The sequence below is a fragment of the Crassostrea angulata genome, chromosome 9 (genome assembly GCF_025612915.1).
Source record: "Crassostrea angulata isolate pt1a10 chromosome 9, ASM2561291v2, whole genome shotgun sequence".
Taxonomy (NCBI): domain Eukaryota; kingdom Metazoa; phylum Mollusca; class Bivalvia; order Ostreida; family Ostreidae; genus Magallana; species Magallana angulata.
Genome location: NC_069119.1, coordinates 5,623,064 through 5,648,151, shown reverse-complemented (window position 1 = coordinate 5,648,151; position 25,088 = coordinate 5,623,064). Strand labels below are relative to the sequence as shown.

Here is a 25,088-nt window from a genome sequence, read left to right as displayed (position 1 = left end):
GCGAAATGCGCTTCTTGCGATTCTAAGCAAAAATAAATTCCTCATGTTTAATTAGGAATTTACATTAATGTAACACAATCAACAAAAAAATACCCTGGTACTCCTCCAGCCTCCATGTTATTTGCAAGTGTAACGTCGTTTGACCAGACATCAAACTGCCATTTCCGCAGACCAATGACCCCACAATGGACACGCCCACTGTGTATCCCCACCCTCATGTTTACATCCACCCCGGTCACATTCCTCACCAGTCTACAAAAGTCAAATGTCAAGGTCAAATACTCCAAAGGACCATCATGAAATCATGTATCAACAAAGACAAGTGTCAAAACTGACAGATGTAAAATTATAGATAAAGAATTATGTTAATGCTTTTTGAAGATAAACATTAATTTAATGTCACTTTTAAAATATATGTACAGAATCAAAGTGGGAGAAAATAAAGAACAAAAAATATAACATTTGTAATTCATATCAATTTAATATTAGTAATTATAAAACTTAGACAAGCTCTCTCTCTTTGGATCTTAATCTCACTTAATTTACAACAAAAATGTATTCCTTTAAAATTAGCGAGACTTAGATAAAAATGAGCTCGGCCAAGTATTGTGGCCCCTTAGCCTGCTTACGATATAGCATCAATCATGTCTAGTCCCATCTCCACACAGCACTGGGCGTGGTCCGGGCGGGGCTCAGGGAGACCGCTCACGCAGTAGTAACAGTCGCCCAGGATCTTGATCCTCAGACAGTAGTTGTCAGCGGCCAAGCGATCGAAACGGGCAAACAGTTCATTTAGAAGCTGTACCAGCTCCTGGGCCGTACACTGGGAGGAGAGCTGGGTGAAGCCACACATGTCAGCAAACAGGATGCTGTAAATAATAGAGAGCAACCTTAGTATTATACAGATATTGTCACTGCAAAGATTTGAACCCTAAAAACTGGTTGCTGAAAAAAAAAGTTTGACATAATTAGTGAAACAGAGATCAGAAGCTAAAAATTAGTGAGTCTGTTTGACCTTAGTGTAATAGAGACAATAATTGCCTGAGGCTGACTGGGCCTAAACCCACAAAAAAGGATGCTGAAAATTGAAGAGAGAGTATTCTTAGTAGACAATGACACATTGTCAATGCTGGGGTTTGAACCCAGCAAACAGGATGCGGAACATCAGACAGTCTATTATTTGTGATAGAGACCAGAAGCTGAAAATTAAAGAGGCGAAAATTTAAGTAAAAGGAAAATTAGGAAATCTTTGATCTTATAGTATAAGAGAGACAAATATTGTAGCTGCTGGGGACTGAACCCTGGTCCTCAAACAGGACGTAAAAAGGAGTGTCTGACCTTAGGTTTTTGTAATATTAGAAATTGAGCTTATTTAATGTAAGCTCAATTTCTAATATTCTCATCATATATAGCTATGTTTTACAGATATTCATAACCAAAATTATTAAAGCAAATGTCAAAGAGTTCCTTCTATTTTTTTTTTAATACTGTTGTTTGAATTAATCAAGACAGTGGAAAAAGTTAGCTTTTGCATCATCAATAAGAATAGGATTCATGATGGGTAACTCATTTCACAATAACAATAATCCTGTCAAATCTCTAGCAGATCTGCACTTCAACATCTATTGTGATTTGTCTAGAATCCCAAATGTAAATGTATCTCACATAGTGGACATAAAGACCAAATCTTAGGACAGAAAATAATAATCTCTAAATAAATGAGTTCTTTGACATTTATTGCTGAATACTGTATCAATGATGTAGATTTACCACTCATAAAAGCTGCAAATATATTGTTTTAATGCAATGTTTTACTCTATATTACAGATATCATTATTTGTTACAAACATTATGAGTCACAGAAATAATCATAAGAATATTTCCAATAAACCCTAAAGTTATAAAACTTTCAACCAGTAGTCACAGATAACAGTGCGCTATCCTTGCATCATGAATAAAGAAGATAGATGCTGGGGTGGTCAACAATTTTCCCATCAGATCTGCTTTAAACTTTTAAATATGATATTTTTTCACCATAAAATATTACCTATAGTTAAAAATTGATTTTGATCAAATATTTTTCGGCAATTTTTGACCAAAAAATATTATTTATAGTTAAAAAAACACAAATCGGATATTTCACTGCAAAGTCTCATGTATAGCACAGATATGTACTTTTTTTCCAGCCCAAATAAGATCAAAAGTGGAAGTGCATAATACAGCAAGCACAGTTCGCCATTACACAACACCAGCTATCATACCAAGCTTTAAGAACCAAAGAGCACAAAAAGAACAAGCTAAACCTACAGATTCATCAAGAAATTTTTCTGGCAGCATCACATAATGCTCTCTAAGGCCAGCATTTTTTTATTTTTAGATTTACGAGATATTTTTCAAATTATTTGGTGAGGAGGAGGGAAAAAAAATAAAAATAAAATTGAAAAATTTGTCCGTCGAGAAAAAAATTAAAAGTAAAACACAATTTTTCAACAATATTTTTTTTTATTTTGAAAATAAGAACACGTGTCCAGGAGCTGCCATTTTTTAAATATATAAGTAATTTTGGTTGTTGATGTTCTTATCATAACATATTTTATCCATGGGCACTGTAAATTTGTGTTGATATATTGTATATGCATGTATAAAAACGAAGGGTTTTTTTTTTTATATACAAGTACATACTGTACATATACATTAAGACCAAAAAAATTAAGGGAGTTTTCACTTCTTCCTTGCAGAAAAATAGGATGAAGTATGAGAAATCATTCATTTGATTAAATTAACAATGCTATTCACAAATTCAAAATTTAAAATATTGTTACTGAAAATAAATTGGATTAGATGCATGTCCATAAATGTCAGTAAAAAATCAAACAAGTTTTTTTATTTAAAAAAGACTAACTAATTTTTAAAATTTTATTTATTTATGTAATTATACCTTTAATAAAGGAAATGATTCGTTATTTTGTTAGCTTAATGACAAATAAAATCATTCTCTTTCCTTCAGTCATAAGACTCCTGTGTTCAGTGTGTTTAGGGTTATTAGTCCAACCCTATGACCCACTTACAACCGTTATGTAGAGGATCTATTTCCAAACGGTTAAATTATGATTATTTTAGAATTTATTTTGCAAAAATGTTTTTAAAAAAGTAACTTATTATTTTCTTGCCGATGAGTTTTTTTTTAAATTTACGGAATTGTGATAGAACAACTTCTCTTTCTTGAGGAAATTCTGGCTAAGTTGCCGATCACAAAACTTAATAGTCGTAAATTGTAGGGTTGGACGAAAGCAAACAGTAGTAGGCCCAATGGTGTTTTTTTTTGGTGACTTCTAGTGCCTGTGACTTGATCGGAAAGAAATTGGTCTTTTTAATCAATGCATGAACAACAATAATTCAGACTACACATATCCCCGAGTACCCAAACTCCGTCACCATAAGCAGAAAACCTCCCGCGTTTCTTTGTAAATTATTTTTTGTGGTTTTTATCATTTGCAATCACTAAATATAATCTGAAACAATATAATTTATAAAATTAATAACAAAAATATTTTTATTTTATTCAAATAAGCCCTCTGAATACGACGTTTATCACCCTTGCTATCATAACTTATGAACCTAACTCCGTCACCCACATGCTCTATGATATGGCAGGGAATGAAGACACATTAACAATTTAGTTAAAACTCAATTTGTATCTAGGCCAAGTTATAATAAGTAAAAATGGTGCATACAATTTAAATTGTATTTAATTTCATCGAAATGAAATGATCGCCAGAATAAAAAATGGGTCCATGTAACAACAATCACAATGGCCTTTTCAGAATTTATGGATGCCGTTTGATTTATGTCCTTATATATTTCAAATATTTTATATCATTAATTAATATATTACTTATTAAATTATTTATTTATTACATTTTTAGAAATGTAGCATATTCTAAATAGCGATATACCGGATATGTCTATACCCTGTATAAGGCAAAAGTATCGGCATGAGCGATTTGACGTTATCATCAAGAGTAGTGCATAAAGGCTATTGCGGTCTGAAAAAAATGTATTAATTACCTTAATCAAAAATGTATTACATGTAAAATGTTTCATCTTGACCGCTCTAAAAATGACTGACCACCGTAAATCGTCGAATGGGCCCGCATGTCAGAAATATCGATATTTTAGTGCACCTGTGAAAAAGTTTTAGCTGATTTCACACAATTAATGGTGCATAAAATGAACAAGGTTTAATTCTATTATTTTTTGACATATTCTTAAATTTAACCGTTGCAAATTGTTTACATTTGATTAAAGACTTTTGACATGTAAAAAATGACGTCATAATCGTACTTGATTTGAAACGGCGAGGAGTTTCCCGAAAGTGACGGAGTTAGGGTAGTGACGGAGTTAGGGGGCTATGCGATACGTGATTGCATCAACATTTATTTTTATTTTTACCAGAAAGAAAATTTCGGGTCGGAGGAAACAATAAAATTAAAAGCTAGTTCAGGTCCTTTTATTTTTATTTGAATTTTTAAAAAAATAGGGTCGGCGGGTTTGTAAATCGAAATTTCAAAAAATGCTGGCCTAATGCTTTCTCCTGTAGTGCTATGCCAGACATGGCTGACATTTAACACTTAATTCATGGTTTCTTGAGGTTTGGTGATATGTTTTGAGAATAACACATGCATTGGTGAGACCCAAGAGATTTCTTACATTCCTTCGTATTGAGTCGAGATAAGTGAACATCAAATCATGACATCACAATGATCTCAGCTAGGCTATATTTCCGAGATAAATTTAGAGGTAGATCAAACATCTGTAATGCATGTACAAATTATTTCAGAATAAACTGCGATACCTGCCTCAGATGATATGTTTTTAAAATCTTATAACTTTGATAGAGAGATTATATATATACAAGCAAGAGCCATATTAAACTCACTGTCATATTGTTCCTATTTTAAGCTAATTTTGCATACATGTACAGTAAGAATAAGAGGGGAAGGAATTAATATTAATTAAAATAATCAAAGATCAATTAAGAATTAACTTATGTTGTTTTGTTTAGGTTTTATCCGCAAATGTAATTACCTTTATGCACTTGAAATACACTATCATGCACGTTAATCGATGACTTTTGAAAATTCTCAATTGAACATTTCTTCATTTAATGGGTCAGTATCATACAGAAACAGTGCATTTTCCAGCATTTTTTAACCCATGAAACTTTAGGGGTGAGTATATACATGAGAGCATATACTTATAATACACAAGATGCACATTACAGTAGCTTAAAAATTTGAAATTTTTTTATATCCTCACAGAGAGCTCTTAGTCTATAAGGGTAAATATAGCCTAAAAATGGCCATGATCAAGCAACCCTCTAAAGCCATATAGTCTTCCACACGGAATTTCAACAATTGATTGTGATGTTTTGTGGATATCACTAAAATCCATAATGTATAAACAACTCTAGTTGCTAATGAATTAAATAAGGTCTTCTCTGAGATTATAAACTTACAAATTTGCACTCTGGTGACAGATTAAGTTCTTAAGGATTCATCAAGGCTAAATCAATCAAAAACAGAATTTAATACAAGATCCCTTGTGTATTTTACATGTTCTATTTGTTCACCAAGACAATACTGACCCATATTCCCCCCCAAGGAAAAATTTATTTATTAACAACATCGCAGTAAACAAAGTTTATTGTATAATTAGATGCCACTGATAATAACAAACTACGCTCAGATAATTTGATTGCTTTTTTTTTACATTGATTGCCGATTATACAAGCCTTTTCGATGATGCATACAAGTGATAAATCAAAGACCAAAAAACTGTAAAGGAGGCGTAAACAAACCTGAATTTTGGTGAAAAAACTGTACACTGCCGAGCAAAAAATGGTATATCGCTTATATTTTTCTTATAACTTAAGGCACCTTACTTCTAAACCAAAAAATGTGTATACCGTAAATTGTCACAAATGTCTTATTTTAAATGTTGTAATGAAGTTTCGAATGCTTTAAAATTACCGCTATATAATGTGCACGTTTTATAATCTAAATTTTCTCACAAACCGTACACTGGCAGGTATAAATTAAGCTAGTTTAGATGAAAATTTTTTTTGCATCAACTCTATATATATAGTAAAACTTGAGAGTCGATGCCTTCAATTTACATCTTGTTCATATTATTGTTATCAACATCAGCAAAGCTAAAAAACAGCAGCATATACAGTAGACCTCGGTTGTAGTGAAATCCTGGGGACAAATGGATTTAATTTGTTATATCCATAGTTCGTTATATCTGTATCACGAATTCATAATAATAACTTTCATAGCAAATACACTATATATATGTATAGTTATATATTTTCTTTCACCGACGACAGTTTTTGCTAATTAAGGCTTAGAAGGAAAAAACATTCTTTTGATACCTTTAATAATCGGATTCTTAACTGAAGAATTCATGTGAAAATAAATTCACTCAAACTATTGTTAAATGGTACTTAGTGCAAACTTTTTAAACTGTAAAGAAATTTGTTATAAAGTGTGTAATTTCGTCACTGTTCACCTCATTGAGCCCTCTTAATTGGATCAGAAAAAATTTCTTGAGACAATAATTCATATATCATTTCATCTGAAAGTGTTAATTGAGTCCATATCTAGTAACAGCATTATTTTGCTAAGTTAATACGCAGATCCAATTTAGAGGGCTCGCTAGTCATGGCCAATTTTAGACTGTATTGATCTCCCTTAAAAAAAGAGCTCTGTATAAAAATATAGGAAAATGTCCAAAATTCAAAAGTAAAATTTTCTGACTTTTTCGAACTAAATAATAATTTATAGCTAGAAACATAATATCTAAAAACTTAAGGAAGATATGAAGGCTAACTTGTTGCCCACCCAGCTGACTTAACAAGTATTTTTTACAATGACGCAGTTATAGGTTTAGCTTATTTCATTTCCCCACCTTATACTCTGTATGTTTTATTTAATCAAACACATTTGAGTCTATGTTGATCACTGTTTCAGTACCTGACATTTTCGTGTCTCTGAATGTAGATCTTGTGAAACATGGTGTCCTTTGTGTTGCCAGCAATATCAGCCTTCATTTCCATGGCAACATGCCTCGGTAATACAGACAATAATAGTCTTTCCTGCAAAAAAAAGTAACTGTCACATTCCCATATATATACTTATATATAGTAACTACAAAGTTAAGGTGATATTTTTAATATATCAGTATTCAGTTTTCTTGTTAATGGCTTTTTTTGTTTATTAAATCAGATATTCTTAAATCATTAGAATTTCATGATGGCTCAATTATTGTAGATTAACAAGTCAGAGTATTTCTCACCCTTTACTTTGCATCCTCAGCATATCATCAAACTTTGAATCATTTTTATTCATTCAATGAATTTAAAAAACTACTATTCAAAAAAATGGCCCCAAATAATTCTACAATACCCAATTTTTACATATATATATATCTATACAGGATTTCTCCTGATTTGCGTCGGTAGATGACTTTTATCCAACAAGTTGTGCATTTTTTTTCCCTGAGCCTTGACATACTAAATGTAGCTGTGTGAAACGGCAACATGACATAGGCCTGTCTATTTCATTGTTGGCAACTCAGCCAATATGGCTCTTTGAAATGAACAAGATTTGTCTGGCTTTTGAGCTAAGACTATGCAATTTGTGTACAATATTATCCCTTAAAACCAGTGTCTTTTTTAACTTGTTTTGATGCAGGAAATAGATAATCGATATCTTCTAATGTTATACATAAATACTTTGTACGTTTACAAAACACTTAAGCCTAGTGTAACTGTGGAACCATTACAATTTCGTAGTGACTGTGCAGGCTTAATTTTTCATAGATTTTGAACTGGCTATAAATCTTGCACTCATAAGAGAGTTTACACCCGCAAAAAATGATGTGATCTGTAATTCACTATTTTTATAGATTATGATGAAAATGATATATGAATTACTCCATTATGTATCAATATATTAAAATAAATATTGGATCCATGAATAAATCACCCTGTGACACATTAATTTATTAATCATTCAAATAAATCCACAATATTGCATCCACATGCACCTATAAAAATTTGGATATTAGTCCACGAAAAATTTGCCCAAAGTTAAGGAAATTTTGAATAAGATGATTCTTAAGTATAATTTTAGAATGCATTGAATGTTTTATGGATCAGATTGTGAGATTTTTGTTAAATTTGACTTTTGTGCCGACCTGTTCCTGGTTTTCTCTCTGAGTCGTGAGTCGAGCCTCAATACAGCGTCTCGTCTCGAGAAACGCCTGTCTTTGAGCCTGCTCAGTAGGATAGTGGGTAAAAATCCCGGCAGTGTTGACAGCGATGAAAATTAGAACATTACTCAGCAGCTGAAATGGTAAAAGATAATTTAGAAGTTTACGAATCTTTGTTACCATACTACCTTTGTCATCACTTTAAACAAGAGACCCACATAACTCACTTGAGTACCATGCGATGTTCAACTCAAACAAACTAACTCAATTATGTCACATATACGAAACAATGAAATTCAAAAAAAGATTTACCGTTTATTCCATTAATTAGCTTGTGATATTCCTCTTTCAAATGTAGCCTCAATTTTTCTATCAGAATTATTTTTGTATAATATCCTAGTATGCAAAATGTGACCTCCACTTCCGTCTGTGGCCTCTCTGTGGCCCTATACAGGATAACACTGTGGCTAAACTTATTAATATTCCCCAGTTATTAGGATTGTATGTTTCTACATTAATTAAAATGACAGCTTCCATTTCTTCAGAAGGGCTTATTTGGTTACTATCCTCTCAGTCTGTACTAGCCCCCTCCCCCCTCCCCCAGCCCTGGCAACATGGTACCTAACTTAATTGAATCTTCTTTACAATGGCTTTTTACTGCAATAATTTAACAAGTTCTAGCTAGTATTTTATGAGTTCTTTTGAATAAATTTACAGATGCTGGTATATCTCTATTAATAGAATTTTAAAATCACAGTGTCACAGTATGTTTTAACAATTTAGAATCTTCACTATACATACAAGCTGTGGTGTAAATACTGTAGAGTCATTAGAATTCGTGATGGCTCAATTTTCGTGGTATTTGTGGATAGCCCTCACCCACCAATTTACATTCTCAACGAAAACTAATAATAAAAGTACATACTGAAACTGAAAACTGATGCATCCATGATATAACATCCCCAGAATCAGCAAAAAACCCACAATCCACGAAAATTGGCCCTTATGAAATTAAATGATTCCATAGTTTTTGCATTTCTGGTGCAGTGGCTCTTCAGAAGAATTTTTTAAGACATTGTAACAGGATCAGAGAAATAATGATGGACCAGACTGGGATTCAAACCCGGGCCCCCTGAATCTCTAGTCAGGTCCTCTTCCAATTGAGCTATCTGGCGCTGATATTCAAACCGGTCTACCCATCACAAATTGCACCCTATTTTCAGTGTTTCGCGATTATCTCCCTTTTAAAAAGGATTTTAATGCCCTGTATTTTGACAATTAAGAATTTCCCTCCCATAAAGATGCTTCTTACCAAGTTTGGTTAAATATGGCCCAGTGGTTCTAGAGAAGAAGTCAAAAATATGTAAAGTTTACAGACAGACAGATGGATGGACAGACAAATGACAGGTGATCAGAAGACTCATTTGAACCTTCAGTTCAGGTGAAAGAAAAAGAAAAAATACACTACTTATAGTATATGGTTCAAAGACAGTCCAAAAATTTGTATATGATTTCAAACAGACTGTAGGAGAACACAGTTTTGGTGGGAAGTGCTTACATATGTAACAGGATGGGAGAAATAATGACGGACAAGACCGGGATTCGAACCCGGGCCTGAAAGCTCAGTTGGTAGAGCACCTGACTAGAGATTCAGGGGGCCCGGGTTCGAATCCTGGTCTGGTCCGTCATTATTTCTCACATCCCGTTACAGGAATGTGACGGTCAGACCGCTTTTAATACCGTGACAGATAGTTCAGTTGGTAGAGTACCTGACTAGATATTCAGGGGGCCCGAATTTGAATCCTGGTCTGGTCCGTCATTATTTCTCCCATCCCGTTACAAATTTATTTAATCTACTTACTTGTTTCCATAAAAACGAATCCCCAAAGTTTCGTCGTAAAGTACATCCTAAATGAATCATAGACACGATGACTCCCGAAAGGACCGAAAGCCTCATTCTGATTGGCAGCATTGTGTAGATCAAATAAATGAAAATCATGGTGCACCACACTCCGTCACTGACCGTCCGGGGGTCGCTGTCCAGTGTGATCAGAATCGTGATTCCGCAGACAAGGGCGAGGATGATGTAGGACACAATGACCATCTGCTGCTGGTCGAAGGAGCCCTTGTTACACACCACCTGTAGCACGATCAACGCAAAGAAAATAATGCCCAGGTTAATTCCGCGGGCCGGGAGGGTGGCACCGCTGACATAGTAAAATATAATCAGAAGAACACTTATCACGCTTAAAACGCCCATGAGAATCGTCAAATTGTTCTGGTTGAGTTTGAAAAAATATCTCTGATATAATCTCTCCAACTTCGGATCAGAAAATCTTTTGGATCGGAACACTTGTGAGACAGTGGAAATATTCGGACAGTTTGCCGTCCGATCTGATTCATTTTCAAGGTCACTGAAAGGTTTGACTTGCGTTTCGGTCGACGGTCCTTTGCCTGTTCTGTACCGGGCTCTCACTGTGTCCCAAGCAGATTTTTGGCCAAGCACAGAGGGAGACCCTTGGGTTGGATCCAAAGGCGCCACCTTGACACTGCGTACATGAACTGATTTACCCTTATTCTCCTTGTGTGGGTTAATACCTGTAAATTCAGGTTTTTCTGCCATTTTGAATTTCTTTTTTTTTTCAGGCTTTCAATTCAAGAAAATTTTTAATAGCATTGTATATCAACAATAAACATGTGTGTCTCTTGAAAGAAATTCCCTGATTCAATCGTTTTCCCAAACATCTCCATCTTTGATTTAGCCCATCACTATGGTTTCCTCTTCTTATTTGCTCTTTGATGAAAATTACTTTCTTAAACTCATTACTTCCAATGATGCTGTTGATGTCCTGCTATTCTATAGAAATACTCCATCACTGGTCTTTTGATTTCAACAATCTATAACCCTGTGAAAATAAAGAAAATTAAACCTCAAAATACATGTAATTGTAAGCAAAATTAATGAAGTACAACAATTTTTTATTTCTCAGTAATTTAACCAATCTACAAATAAAGTCTTTTTTGAGACTTGCGTATTATGCTTATATATAAAGATTTAAAAACAATTTTATGCTTCATTCTGGATTAACAAAAATGAAACAATATTAAAAGCTTTCTATTTTAGGTGATTCACTACACCTTGAAAAAACCCTGAAACTTTAACCAATCAGCTATGATCATACAAATTGATTGAGCATACACTACACTTCGACAAAACATTAAAATTGCCATCTTGTGACACTAAGTGTCTTAAAAATTAAAAGTTTTGATGCATTGAGTGCATGCCTTAAAGCAACAAAATGACCTTCAAAGTGATACTTTTTCAAGGACAATTGACATATCAATGTAAACTAAGAGATGATGGAAAATTCAGCATCAGCCTACTGAATTACAAATCATAATGTGTAAATAAATAGAAAACTTCAAGACAAACTGAGCTCTCCTTATATGTCCCATATCTGCAATGAATTTTTGCCTAATTTGGTGAATATTTTGATATTCCTAAATACTCTCTAACATAGCAATGTTGGCTTTGCATTTGATTGTCATGAATTTAACTTGCGTAAACTGACTCTGCATTGATTCAATGTGAAGGATGTGGATATTAACCAAATTCATTGAATCAATGCATATTCATAACTAAAGCAATATGTTCAAAATTTCTAATGTCAAGAAAGTGAAAAAAAAATGAGGTAACCAAAATCGCAAGGGTCAAATAAATGGTAGATAAATTAAATCTCTTCTAATTGCTTTCACACAGGCTAAAGTACCTGCTATATTAAGTATATATACATGATTTTTTTAAAGATACATGTACAGTCTCATAACTGCAGCGGTGTGTGCATACAAAATGAGTAACGCGCGTTAGTGCGTTATGAAAATTTGTATGCACACATTGCTGCAGTTATGAAACTGTAACTTTCAAAAAATTATGATTTAATGCTTAAATATTTACATTTTTTAAACTTCTTGCCTTGTCTGCAAATGTGAATTTACCTTAAAATTCCTATCTTATCCTATGGGTAAGTTCATATTGATGGAAGAGCCACTGTAACAGCCACAAGCATGAACTTTGATTTTTGCTTGTGATGCTGCAGTTTACAGCATCCAACGTTTGAGATGTCATAATAAAACTCACCATTTTAACCTTCGAATACCCTGTGTTCATTTCAGTTTAAAACTGCTGTAGCTTTCAACACACTTTACAAGCCAAATATATGTGGAATGTAAATATATACTTATAACCAAAAAAAAAACAATAATGAAAAATGTGTTTAGTTCATATCTGATAAAATATGCTATTTTTTTAATCCTTTAATATATTTTCTATTGACAGCTTTGTCACGAACATGCAAAATTCCAACAAAAAATAATCCACAGAAGACCAATAGCATTCATGAGATTAAATAAAAAATCTCAAATTTACATTTTCAGTCAGTGACAGATACAAATTGAGGTGAGATGTTACCTTAACAATGGTGACAAGATGAGGAAATCCTACAGGAGAAAATTGATTTTTTTTTCTGGTGCGCTGCAACACAAAACAAGCCAATCTGTCTTATTTCATATCGCTATCTTTGACAGTCACAATGATGATCTTTAATCCTCAATAATGGAATTGTAAATAATTAATATGTACCTTCATACTTACATTATCCCACTGGATGAAATTTTCCGCCTCGGAGCTTGGAGATTCATAAAACCATATGGTCTATGGACTAATCTCCGAGTCAGGATCAGCAAACACTGAAGCTGCGAGGTTCACGAGGCAGCAAGTCATGTATGTACCATCCAGACTTGTAATCTAATCTGATAAAAAAAATTGCCTTAAATTCTCCACGCTAATCGCTAGCAACCGTTGATGTCCGTTTCCGCCTTCTGTCACACCTTTTCCATTGATGATAGACAACTGTGGCAGATATTTCACACTAAAGACCAAAGACCATTCATTAAAGACTTTTCCTGACCAAAAGAAACTCCATCCATTTCTAATCTCTCACATTGCAACCGCTAATTCTAATCAGTTTCCTTCTCTTTTGTAATGCTGTTGAGATCTGTAATGAAAATGAATTAATTGATGAATTCCTCCATCACTCACTTTGATCACAGAAACCATGACTGTGTATAAAGTTTGAAAATTAAGTCATTTACTCCTAATCTGTACGATAATTTAGTTCTTTTGGAAATTCTTTAAAGGAGTTGGTAAGGCTTGCATTCACAAAAAGAACATCTTATTTCATGATACATAATACATACATATGGTCAAAATTCATCAAGCAAAAAATGTTAAAATGGTAACACCAGCAAGCCTCATTAACTGTGTTGAAATTTAACTGTTGTTGTTTTTTTTTAATTTTTTTTGGGGGGATGGGGGATTTTACAATTTACATATTGTATTCTATCCGAAAGTGAACTTATAATTGCCACTTGATTTTATTTTTAAAATGAGCTTAACTAAAAGAAAGGTGGAAGTAACAAAGGACAGATGGATAGAAAGCAATAAATGACACTATCTCTCTATGATGTCTTGGCCATGCACTTAATGAAACTAAGTGGTACATAAAGTCAAATTGCTTCTTCTAGTCTGAAATTGCATGCAGTACACATTTTAAAGGTTCCATTTGAAAATTGAAAAAATGGTCTCTTAACAGTTGAATAATTCATTGATATTTGTTTGCCAAGCATTTAATTTCAAAGCAATGAGCATGATGTGGGAGAAATACTTGAAATATCAATTAATGTTTCCATATATATTCAAACACTCAACTAACTATTTACTTCAAATGTAAAACATTAAAATAGTGTGGTAAACTTTGTTAGGTAAAAATTGACAGTTATGTTTATTTTAAGAGCCAGACCCCTGAAAATACCTTCATATTGACCAAGCTATCACATGCATAGATTCAAAAGTTTTTGATAAGGGTGAGGTGCCAGAAGGGGTTCAGAGCCTACTTTTGGTGCTTTTATTTTGTGAATTTAAGAAATTTTAATTTTCTGGGGGGTGGGGGGGGGGTGCAGAGGGGTTTTGCACTCCTTCCCCAGATTTGCGCATGTATCATCATCAGGCCTTGAGAAAAGGGATTGGTTTTAAACATGCATTCATGCAGGCTTAAATAATTAAAGTGTTCAAACACAAGCTTTTCAAAATCAAATCCACTAATTGATAGTGTAAAACTAAAATAATGACAGTTACAGTAGAACATCTCTAACCCAGATGATGCACCACCTCAAACCATGGATAAAAGCAGAGATCTAAACAACATTGTCTCTTTGAGAAACAGAACACAAGCTTACATCCTTTAATCTTAAGATCACAACCTTTCATCCTTAAATCCTAGGATCATAAGCCTAGATCCTATATAAGCCTAGGATCAGGGTTCAAATCCCACAAGTGGGATAGACATGGATCAGCTGGTCAATCAGATGATAATTAACATAAAACCATGGTGTATTGATCCTAATATCACTTCAAAAATTGCATCCTTCTGTTACTAGACAATGGGCAATATGTTACAATGAGGCGCATTCTACCCCAACATCAGCACTCTCTCAGACATGCATGGATCCAGACAATTTTTACAGGGGTGGGGGGGGGGGGGGGGGGGGGTTGTTAAGGATGCATGGATCTAGACACTTTTTACAGAGGGTCTAATTTTGGGGGGGGGGGGAGGGGGGGTCTAAGGGATAATTTTGCTTTACAAGTTGGGGGGATGTCCAAGGCCTATTTTCATTTTTTATTAAATAAATTTAATAAGTCTGAACTTTCCAGGAATTCCTCACCCTCTCATCCTCTAAATTAGTGCAATTGTCACAGCTGATTGGACTTGGTGATGATTTGCAGTGGCAGTGACATTGGAATCAAATTGAAAAAGGGGGGGGGGGGAAGACTCATCAGAAATCTTGAGTGGGAGAGGGAGGAGGGGGGCTAGACTCATCAGAAATCTTCAGTGGGGGGTGGGGGTCCTAGACTCATGAGAAATATTGACAAAAAAAGGATTATGGTTATGCCAAACTTTACAAAAAAAAGTGAGGGGGGAGTCTAAACGCTATCAAAAATCAAAATCCTACACATTTTTATAATTAAAATCAAAATATGAGATAAACGTATTGATAGGAACATTGCACGAAAAAGCATTAATTATGATTATGTTAGACTCAATTTCCCATATATACGTTGTAAGACCACTTAATTGCCTATTTCTTCCATCTAACATATTGAATAGATATACATATATAACTATTAATTATGATAATTTAGTTAATTTTACTCTTAACAATACATTTATTAAATTGTTAAATAAAAGATGTAAATTTTTCAAAAAAACGTTACCTTTGATTATTCATGCTGGCTACGAGGGCAGAATTGGTCATTGCAGAAAATTTTTCACATAACCTCCTAATCCGGGTTTAGAACATATGATATTATCTGAACAATATGCATTTCAGAAGTATATATTTTTTTTGTAATGTCAATGCCTTTTTACACTGAAAAAATTCTTCATGATAGGTATTGATTAGTAAAAACTGCTAATGCTTACTTGTCAGTGCCATGGGGGTAAACCAACAGAAGGAAGTTTACAATTAATTAATCTATGTTTATAAGAATTCTTGAATCTATTACACATAATGTAAAACATTAAAAATATTTTGCATTAGTTGCAGATCATCTTTGTTAGCCAAGGGTTTGGAGATCGGAGTGGACCAAAACCCTTGGCTAGCGAAGATGGTTGCAGATTGATCTCTTTCATTAAACCAAAAATGTGCAGCAAATGGGGGGGGGGGAGGGTTTAATAAGTTATGAAAAAAAAAATCTTCCAATTCAGCAAAATATTAACCCACATGTGAATTCATATTGATAAAGACTGCTAAATCACATGAGAATTCCTTATTATTGTTAATATTTCAATGTGAAATAAACGTTTGAGATGCATTGAACAAAAATTTTATCTTAATTTATACCAATGTGCATTCAATAACATTCAATGGATTTTACTTTAAATCAGTACTATGTACTTTATTCACTTTGTGGTAAGAAATTTTTTTCAGTTTTTCTTAATATTAATTTAAGTTCATTCAAATTAAAGAATGGTTAAAACTAACTTTATGAATGTTTGCACATATAAATTTGACAGCTCTTTCCATACACATTGTCAAATCAGTCTTAATTTTTGATAAGGTCCTCTATTTTTACCTGCTACACGATATATACCTTGCTAATAATTTACCGCCCCCCCCCCCCGGCCAATTTACCTAAAGGTGTATATATATATATATATATTAGTATGTACGCCCACATATTATTGTTTTACTGTATACATGTAAATAAGGTATGTTTATGAACCATTCTAATCGACTCCCTCCCAATACTAAAACACAAAATATCCATATCCCCGCGCTTTCGCACAGGGTCTTACAATTTCCCAGTTGATAGTGAAGAATCAATTCAATCTCTCATGACAGCGATCAACATTAATAATGTTCGTTTGTTATCACAGCTCTTATAAAGTAAACAGACACCTCGGGCCCATATAGAATATTCTACCTGTGTAAAACAAAATTGTCCCCAAACCACGTGGGAAGCACGGCATTTATACCTGTCAAATCCAAGTACGACCCGAGAAACGGGCAATTGTAAAAAGAATTTTTAAATTCTCCCTCTGTGAAATCTTTTTAAATCCTTAGCGTCTTTAAAGGTTAATCTTTCACCTCATTTAAATATCAAACAGTCTAAGACACGCTTGACAAAATCTTACCTGTTGCCCGTTTGTTTATCTCTTTCCGGAAATACAGCACACAGGCGCGAATGCTAAACCGAAAATCGATTGGCCAGAACGTATTTATAACCAGGTGTGTTTCAGTGTTGCCCTTGGCAACATTACTAAATCGATTGATTAGCTATGACTTGACATTTCATCACAGACGACAACCATCTCACCGCATAATGTAACCTAATTTATAAATAAAGATAGTTATAGACTGGAAAATGGCGCGAGTTTATAACATGCGTCTCTCTCTCTCTCTCTCTCTCTCTCTCTCTCTCTCTCGCTCTAGCTCTCGCTCTCTCTCTCTCTCTCTCTCTCTCTCTGAGGTGACGTTTTCAATTTCATTATCAACTGAATATTACAAGAGTGAACTTTTGACAATGAAAAGTCATTATATACACTGTAGTTCATTATTAAATTACATGTGAGCAGTTTTTCCAGTTCATATTACTTTAAATAAAAATGTACCAAAAAAGGATGTGCTATAAGATGTTTAGGAACTTAATAAAGGAATTTTAACGCAAAAAACTTAAAGAAAGCAGTGGTGTTCGAAGCATTAAGAAGTTCATGTTTTTGTGATTTTTTTTTTTGTAATAACCCCTTGAACCACCTTGATAGGATCAGTCATCAAACCCTCGATTTTTCAAAATGTTTTGGTCTTACTTAAAAAAAAAATAATAACACGAAAACAACAAGTATATTTTAATGTTGGATACGAATATTTCTTTTAAGCCATATGCATGTATTACATAATCATGTATAGAAAGGTATTTATGGTGATACTAAAATTACATTTTGCGAATAAGGTTGTCGGATAATGTAATATTGGTGATTTGCAATTATTTCTTAGTGGAAATCTATTTACAAGATTAAAAAAAAGAAAGATTCAAAATGTTGAACGTGACTGTGCATTTTTTTAAAAAGCGCAAAAAAGCACATACCTAAGTTTTATTTTTGTACTACATGTAGATAGCTAGCTATAGATCAGCGGTGTTCTAGCAGTTAATATAGCAATAACGATCTCAGTTTGGTTTCTGAATTGAAAGACCCCTAAATACTGGCGCTCAGTATTGATCCCCGTCTGAGTTCCATACATTTACATTGTATATAAAGGTGGCCAAAACGTTTCTGAAAGATAGTAGCCAATTTTGAAGTCAAACTCAGGGTCGGTCATGAAATAAAAAACTTAGAAAAATATCCCGTAGAAAAATGATTTTTCCCGTAGGAGAAATGAATCTCCTACAGAAAAATACAAATATGGAGAAATCCTAAAGGATTTTCTAAAAATCCTATATAGGAATTATATTTCCTATAGGAGAATGGTATTTCCAGTAGGAATTTGATTCAGACAGGTAGTTTTCCGATAGGAAATTTCAAACATCCCGTAGGAATATTGTATTTCCAATGGGAAAAATTCTTTTTCTTTAGGAATTTATTTTTGAAAGGAAAATATCTCACCTGACAGGTGAGATACATTAATAACAAAGGTGGCTGTAAACTCTTTAAGCAATGGTCTATTATACAGTATATATTTGAATTTTTCGATACATGCAGCTTAGACAGGGGCAAAAATGCCACTTTGGCACTGGCATAATTATCTCGCACAGTGTTCGTAGATTATTCCTCAATTCGCTTTTATGACCAAGAAATTTTTAGCAAGCATAATTAAGGTTTTATCAAATTTCATAACTCTGCATGCTTCTTTCATTCGTTAGGTGTTGACTTCAACACATGAGACTTTATACAGAAAGTGTACAGCTATATAAATATTACTTAAATTAACACTGATAATAAGAATATATTATTATAATATACTAGCAGTCTGTTCATACATGTACATGTTCGGTATTCTCCCTTTGTTAAATATCGGTAAATATAAAATTTTGAAATTTGATTTAAAAATGTACAGAGGAAATATATAAAGGTTGTTAATTTGCAAAATAGTTGAACTTTCTTGATCAAGTTTTCATTACTTTTCTATGTAAATTTTCCCTACGAGAAAAATTTGTTTAAGCTACATGTAGCTCGCGCGTGCTGTACTTACAATATATGCAACAAAACCGCCACCATGAGTCAGCGAAACTCAGTTTATGATCGAATGATACAGAAGCTAACAATCTAACTGCAAGTTATAACTTAATGTCATATCAGAGTGGACACTTTTATCTGTAATTTGGTCAGCCCGCCAACCTGACCCCTGGTGACGGGAGAGTCCTGTGGGTCGTTGACTCTCGTATGTCCGTCTATGAACGTTAACTTCCGGAAACACTACTCTCTGTTTACGTGTACGCATTGGTAAGGGGTCATGCTCGCGGTTATTTATTCGTGCAAACTGCTTCTTATAACTATCGAATTTCATATTATTTTACAGCTTTGTGTGGAGTTGGTTTTATGGATTCACTTTAAAGAATAACAATTATATAACAGATTTGAAATTCGTTTAAGGTTGAAATTTGTTGAATAGGGGCACGTACATGTACAGGTACCAAAGAAATCCACAGAAATGAGTTAATAAATACGAATTTCAATGGTTTAACTCTGTTTAGGTATTTGAACTATAAATTCAAATTACGCTAACTCTACATAGAAAAAAAAATAAATGTTTAAATGCTATCAGAATTTATTATTCTCAAATTACACCCTATTCCTAATTGAGCGATACCTTTTTTCTATAGTTTTGCTGGTTAAAATGTTTTTAAATTGTCAGTTAAATGAGAAGACACTGAAATTTCGAAAGCTATTTCCCTGAGTACTAGCATATTATATTCTTTCTCATAAAATGCAAAGCAAAGCTGTCTTCACTGTTGAAGAACAATGATATAGTACTGACCATTAAGGATGAGAATTTGACACGACTTTGTCCTAGGTTTTATACTGAAAAGACTAATATTGATGTAAAATCGAAGAAAATCCGAATATTGGAAAATCAAAGATTGAAAATGACTCAAGAAATTATGTGTAATAGGACACATTGAAAACATAAAAAAAATAAAATACTCCAGAAAAAATGCGTATTTACATGAAGATTTTTATTTGAATTATATTTTTTAGAGCAGGTTTTCAGGAATTGATGGCATTTTCGAATTCCTCCAGACTTGGTGGTGCCTGCGGTTTACAGTTGGTGGTTGTCTCGCAGACTTCAAACCTGTAGATACAGTACTGGTAACAGCGGTCGGAGTCGGAGATTCTGTTGGAACAGCCGAACAGATCCAGGCAGTGCTTGTAGCTGGTCTCACAGTACGGACAGCTCCCCAGGGCTGAGGTCTCCGACACAAGGGCCGAGGCCAGGGCGAGCACCAACAGGTAGTACTGTAGGAGAGGATAAGGATATAGACACGTTACTGTAGGTAGACTCAATAAAATAAAGGGATGACATTTGTTAATCGGTTGCATTCGTTTTATAAATATTTGTGGACATCAATTTTCGTAGATTTAGCGAAAACTGCATAACAGGAGCCTTTTTCACAAACATTTTCGAAGATGTTTCCCAAGACAGAATTTAATGTGCATATTTTATATATGAAAAAAATGTCAATGTGACATAAACAGTCGCCATCACGGCCATGTTAAGTTTGTTCCTAAGACATCGATTTACCTGACTTAAGTTGAAGGGGCACGGTCACGATTTTGGCCAAAGTTTATTTTTCAATTCTTGTGGTTTACATGCTTTAGCAATGCATTTCTATTGATCAACCAAAATTTGAGTGTTGCATGGTCACAAAATTATAAGCATGATACAAACTCTCAATCGTTTGCTATGTATAGACAAGGCTCGTCGTGCCTTGTTTGTATATGTACATATACCGGTTTTCAATTAAGTTCTTTATCAAGCTGATTTTTCTATCTGCTGATTCGTTTTGATACATAAATAAACAGCTCCTAGTGTTCGTCACATTCATTTTCTAAACATGGAATATTCAAAATGTAAACAAAAACATAACCCGAGTTTTGTTTACATGACAGAAAATTGTGAGCTCTGCATCTCGCTTACATCTCGATAACTAGTACTGATCCCAAATCTTAATTGACCATTAAAATGCTTAAATATGCAAAAAAGCATTGTAAACAATAAAAACGAAAAATTGATTTTTCACCAATATCGTGACTACGCTTCTTTAGGATATAATTTGGGAATTTAATGATGATAATGATAATAATCTAATACTAATAAAGACACAATGTAAGATCAAAATCTTACATGTATTTTCTATTTTTTATGAATTTAATGGTTTTGAATGATTGACCGAAATTTAAATGTTAGAAGTCAAGTTATCAGAGAGATACAATGGTAAAAATTCATTGCTATGTAAACAAAGTTCGATTCTTATATTTGTTTACAAATAATGTAAAGTATGGAATAACTATTACTTTGGCAAAATGACTCGGGGTAAACAAAGTTAACTGATCCATGTGTTCATGAATAATGTCATCAACCGAAGAAAGCAACATTTGATTAAACAATAAAACACATACGTAAACAATAACAATGCTCAAGCTTTATTTACCAAACAGAATTTCAAAGCATTAGAAATATCCGTATTAACATTTCTAAACATTAAGGTGCCTCACTACACCTTGAAATATTTTCTCAAATCAGCAGAAAATTGCTTGATTTTGATAGAAAGCATGATGGATAAGAAGTATATATGTCAGATAGGCAAAAAATGTGCAATTTTAGATAAAAAATTATATTTTCAAAAATTTCATTTAGTAAACATGAACAAAAGCCCCAGGTGGATTTGAACTCATGACCTGCGGTTCACAAGCCTGATACTTTAACCATTGAGCTATGACGATACACATCTGAGTCGATTGATACAGTTTAACAAAATATGTAAATCGCCGTCTTGTGACGTAGTGTCTTAAAAAGTATAAGGCTCGGTGTAGTGAAGTACCTTAATTAATTAAAAATAGAAAAAAAAAATAATTTTGAGCTCAAGTTTTGTCCAAGTCCCTTTAAAGATTGAAAGTTTATCGATGAATTTACTTAATATGATAATTATATTCATACCATTTTTTCTTTTAAAAAAACTATGGTATCCAAACTTTTTTCCAACAAAAAAAATTTAAGCAGTCCCAAAGTTACAGATAAATACACCTCTCTATTGTAAATGATTTTTTAAATAAATAAATACACATCTCTGTTGTGAATCATTTTTTTTATTAAAAGTGTAAGATTTAATGGAACGAAGAAACCGGTACAATTCAAAATCTAAAATAACAACAAACCAATTCTATAGGCATAAGTTCATAAAAAAATTCTTTTTTAAAGCATTGCCCCTTTCTGTGATTTCAATACAGTTTTTATCATTTCTAAAGTTATTTCATATATCATACTCACCATTTTTGACGAGGTCATTGGTTTTTCGGAAAAAATGTGGCCCGTTCTTACTTGTCAAAAGTTTTCAAAGTATTTGGGGTTGGTAACGTGACATGTAATTTTTATAGCTTTCTGAACTCTGACCACATGTGTAATTGTTCAATTGAGATAATTTGGATAAATTCAAATTTAGGTCATATCAAAATAGAAACATTTTATCATGAAAATTAATGTTGAAGCTGACCATGGCCAGTGCAAAGAATGGGTCAGTATTATAATATTCACTGTATGGTAATTAGTGCACACATGACTAATTCCATAACCATATATATCTAAACAAACGAGCTATTTTTATTAAATTGGCGGCATGGGGTGAATGATTCAGGCTAGGGTCTATATGTATTGTGACATCTGTCCGACAATTGGCGAATAATTTGAGGACAATTACACTTTATAGACTGCTATAATTTGAGCTGTTTATTTCACCAAAATTGTTTTTATGGTAGTTTACCCCCTAAACTACATATAACTGTATAATGTCCGTGCCAATAGCCACCAGATCAGCGCCATCAAAGTGAAGGTTAAATTCAATGAGATGGGTTTGACATTTAGTTTTGAATTTATGGACCTTTTGTAGAGTATATATTAAGCACAGCGTGAAAAAATAATGTAAACCTTTTGCAAAACAGCTCTTGACGTCAGAGAAATTTACTCCTTTAATCATTTCACACGGTATGTATTAATATGTACAAAAGAAAGAGGTTTTTAACCCTGAAATACTTAACCGTAATGAATTTCACCAATTACGCTCATAACCGGTTATTTGGTCTGAGGTATGGTATTCAAAAAAGTGTAAAGCATTCAAATTTAATACAGATTTTAAAGGTATATGTGGCGTATTTTTTCATGCTAAGAAATATTTGAGTTTATATCATTCGGGTTAAAAAGATATAGAAATAAAGAAATAATTTTTATAATTATCATGGAGTCGATAGTAAATCCAGCATTTGAATTAACCCCGCCTTAAATCGGTCACGTGATACCACGCTTAGTCTATCACAGCAACAATGGCGACGATAAGAATGATAGATATACCGTTAAGTTTGACAGATTTGGCAAAAAACGAAAACAGAGACAAACTGACAAGGATAGGAACAAAGGAAAGATTGTCATCGGAGACCATGTAGAATGATGGAATAGAAATTAAAGCCGAATTAAACTGAAGTTTATCATGAAGTTGTAGGGGTTTTGCTAGTCAGGTTCGTACGTACATGTACTCCATGTGTTCCATGTCTATAAACCACAAGTAGAGGAATTTTTAAATAAGTAATAAATAAACACTCTCAGTACATGCATCCCTCAGGGAGAGGGGATACTCAGTTTACCGTGTCGGTGATGATAAAATCGTGTTTCATCTCTATTACACATAAATAGCATTTTATATCGCTCTTTATTAATGAATAACGGAAAGATAATGCTTCAGGTATCATCTGATATAAGAATTATCTAATTTAAGACATGAAAACGTGATTCTAATTGTAAACAAACTGTTCTTCTATCGTGTTTTCAATACTAGGTTTTCCCGCATTCATGCGCAGTGGCGTTACAAATGGCGGATCACATTAATATTCATCAGACATGTAGCAAATTCTAAAGATAAATAACTAAAGAAAGAACATGTTTTACGGGCCAAGAGTTTGTGAAACGTCTAATCATAAGAAGCACGATGTATATTTTTACTCAAACTCATGTCAAAATTTTACTCCAAATACGCCACATATACCTTTAAACGCTTAATGATAAAATTTGTGCTCGTTGTCTTATATAATGTAATGGCTGGTACTGATCAAGGTCATTGAAATGTTTACAAAGGCACCTTCAAGAGTGGACCTGCATACTTTTAACTATTGACCAACAAATGTCATAACTAATTTCACTTAGTTACATGTACATGTATTAATGTGCAGGAAAATCGTGTAATAGATGTGTAATTTTTGAATCGTTTCCAATACAAGTAGTCGATCATCTTCAATATAATTCGTCTTCTCTTTTTTAACAGATACCCCCCAAAAACCTAAAAATGATTAGAATCGTCTTGTTTCTTTTTCTACTTTCGTTCCTGGAAGTTTCCGGAGCTGACGATACCAAGAAACCTTGTTATGAGTGTACCCTGATGTTCCGGGAATGTCATGCATACTATGACTGTGCAGGGCGACCTCGTGATGCGACAAAATGTCGGGCTTTCTGTAACGACCAGTACACGAGATGTATGGATCTGTGCAAATCTAAAAGATATTGAATATATCATGTATAAACATGCATGTAGTTCTTTTTTTTGTAAAAAAGAAAATGTATACTGAATATCCATTAAAGCAATAAAATCTTGCAAGCTGCCCAAAACATTTCGTGTATCATTTCTGTACAGTTAAAACATGTGATTGCTTTTTGTTTGTTCTCTTTGTTTCCGTTATTTTTTGCCAAACGGGATCCATTGTTTCATCGCCAGGCAAATGAAATCAAAAATGCAAAATTTAAGGACCTAAAAACAAGGTCACGTGTCATGTTAGGGGGTGGCACGGTAAAAAAAAACCTCATTGTTATATTATATATATATATATATATATATATATATATATATATATATATATATATATATATATATATATATAGTCATGAAGACTTTTTTCAAATCATAATCATTAAGCTTCAACATACATTATTTCCATTAA

At 33.3% G+C, this 25,088-nt stretch overlaps 1 protein-coding gene and 1 long non-coding RNA gene across 2 annotated transcripts in view; one reads left to right on the top strand and one right to left on the bottom strand.

Moving 5' to 3' along the window:
• Positions 1 to 17,079, bottom strand: part of LOC128162931 (adenylate cyclase type 5-like) — a 57,234-nt gene extending 40,155 nt beyond the window's left edge. The window contains exons 1-8 of the mRNA XM_052826359.1: positions 17,031 to 17,079; positions 12,929 to 13,331; positions 12,746 to 12,808; positions 10,139 to 11,183; positions 8,263 to 8,412; positions 7,038 to 7,159; positions 630 to 869; positions 94 to 252 (exon numbers count right to left, since the gene is read on the bottom strand). Of these exons, the coding sequence (XP_052682319.1) occupies positions 94 to 252; positions 630 to 869; positions 7,038 to 7,159; positions 8,263 to 8,412; positions 10,139 to 10,900 (1,433 nt within the window). The 5' untranslated portion in view covers positions 10,901 to 11,183; positions 12,746 to 12,808; positions 12,929 to 13,331; positions 17,031 to 17,079. The remainder of the gene's footprint in view (positions 1 to 93; positions 253 to 629; positions 870 to 7,037; positions 7,160 to 8,262; positions 8,413 to 10,138; positions 11,184 to 12,745; positions 12,809 to 12,928; positions 13,332 to 17,030) is intronic.
• A 5,847-nt stretch (positions 17,080 to 22,926) lies between these two features.
• Positions 22,927 to 24,802, top strand: LOC128164045 (uncharacterized). Its single transcript, XR_008240892.1, has 2 exons — positions 22,927 to 23,091; positions 24,419 to 24,802. It is a non-coding gene; the product is annotated as an uncharacterized LOC128164045 (long non-coding RNA).
• The last annotated feature ends 286 nt before the right edge of the window (positions 24,803 to 25,088 follow it).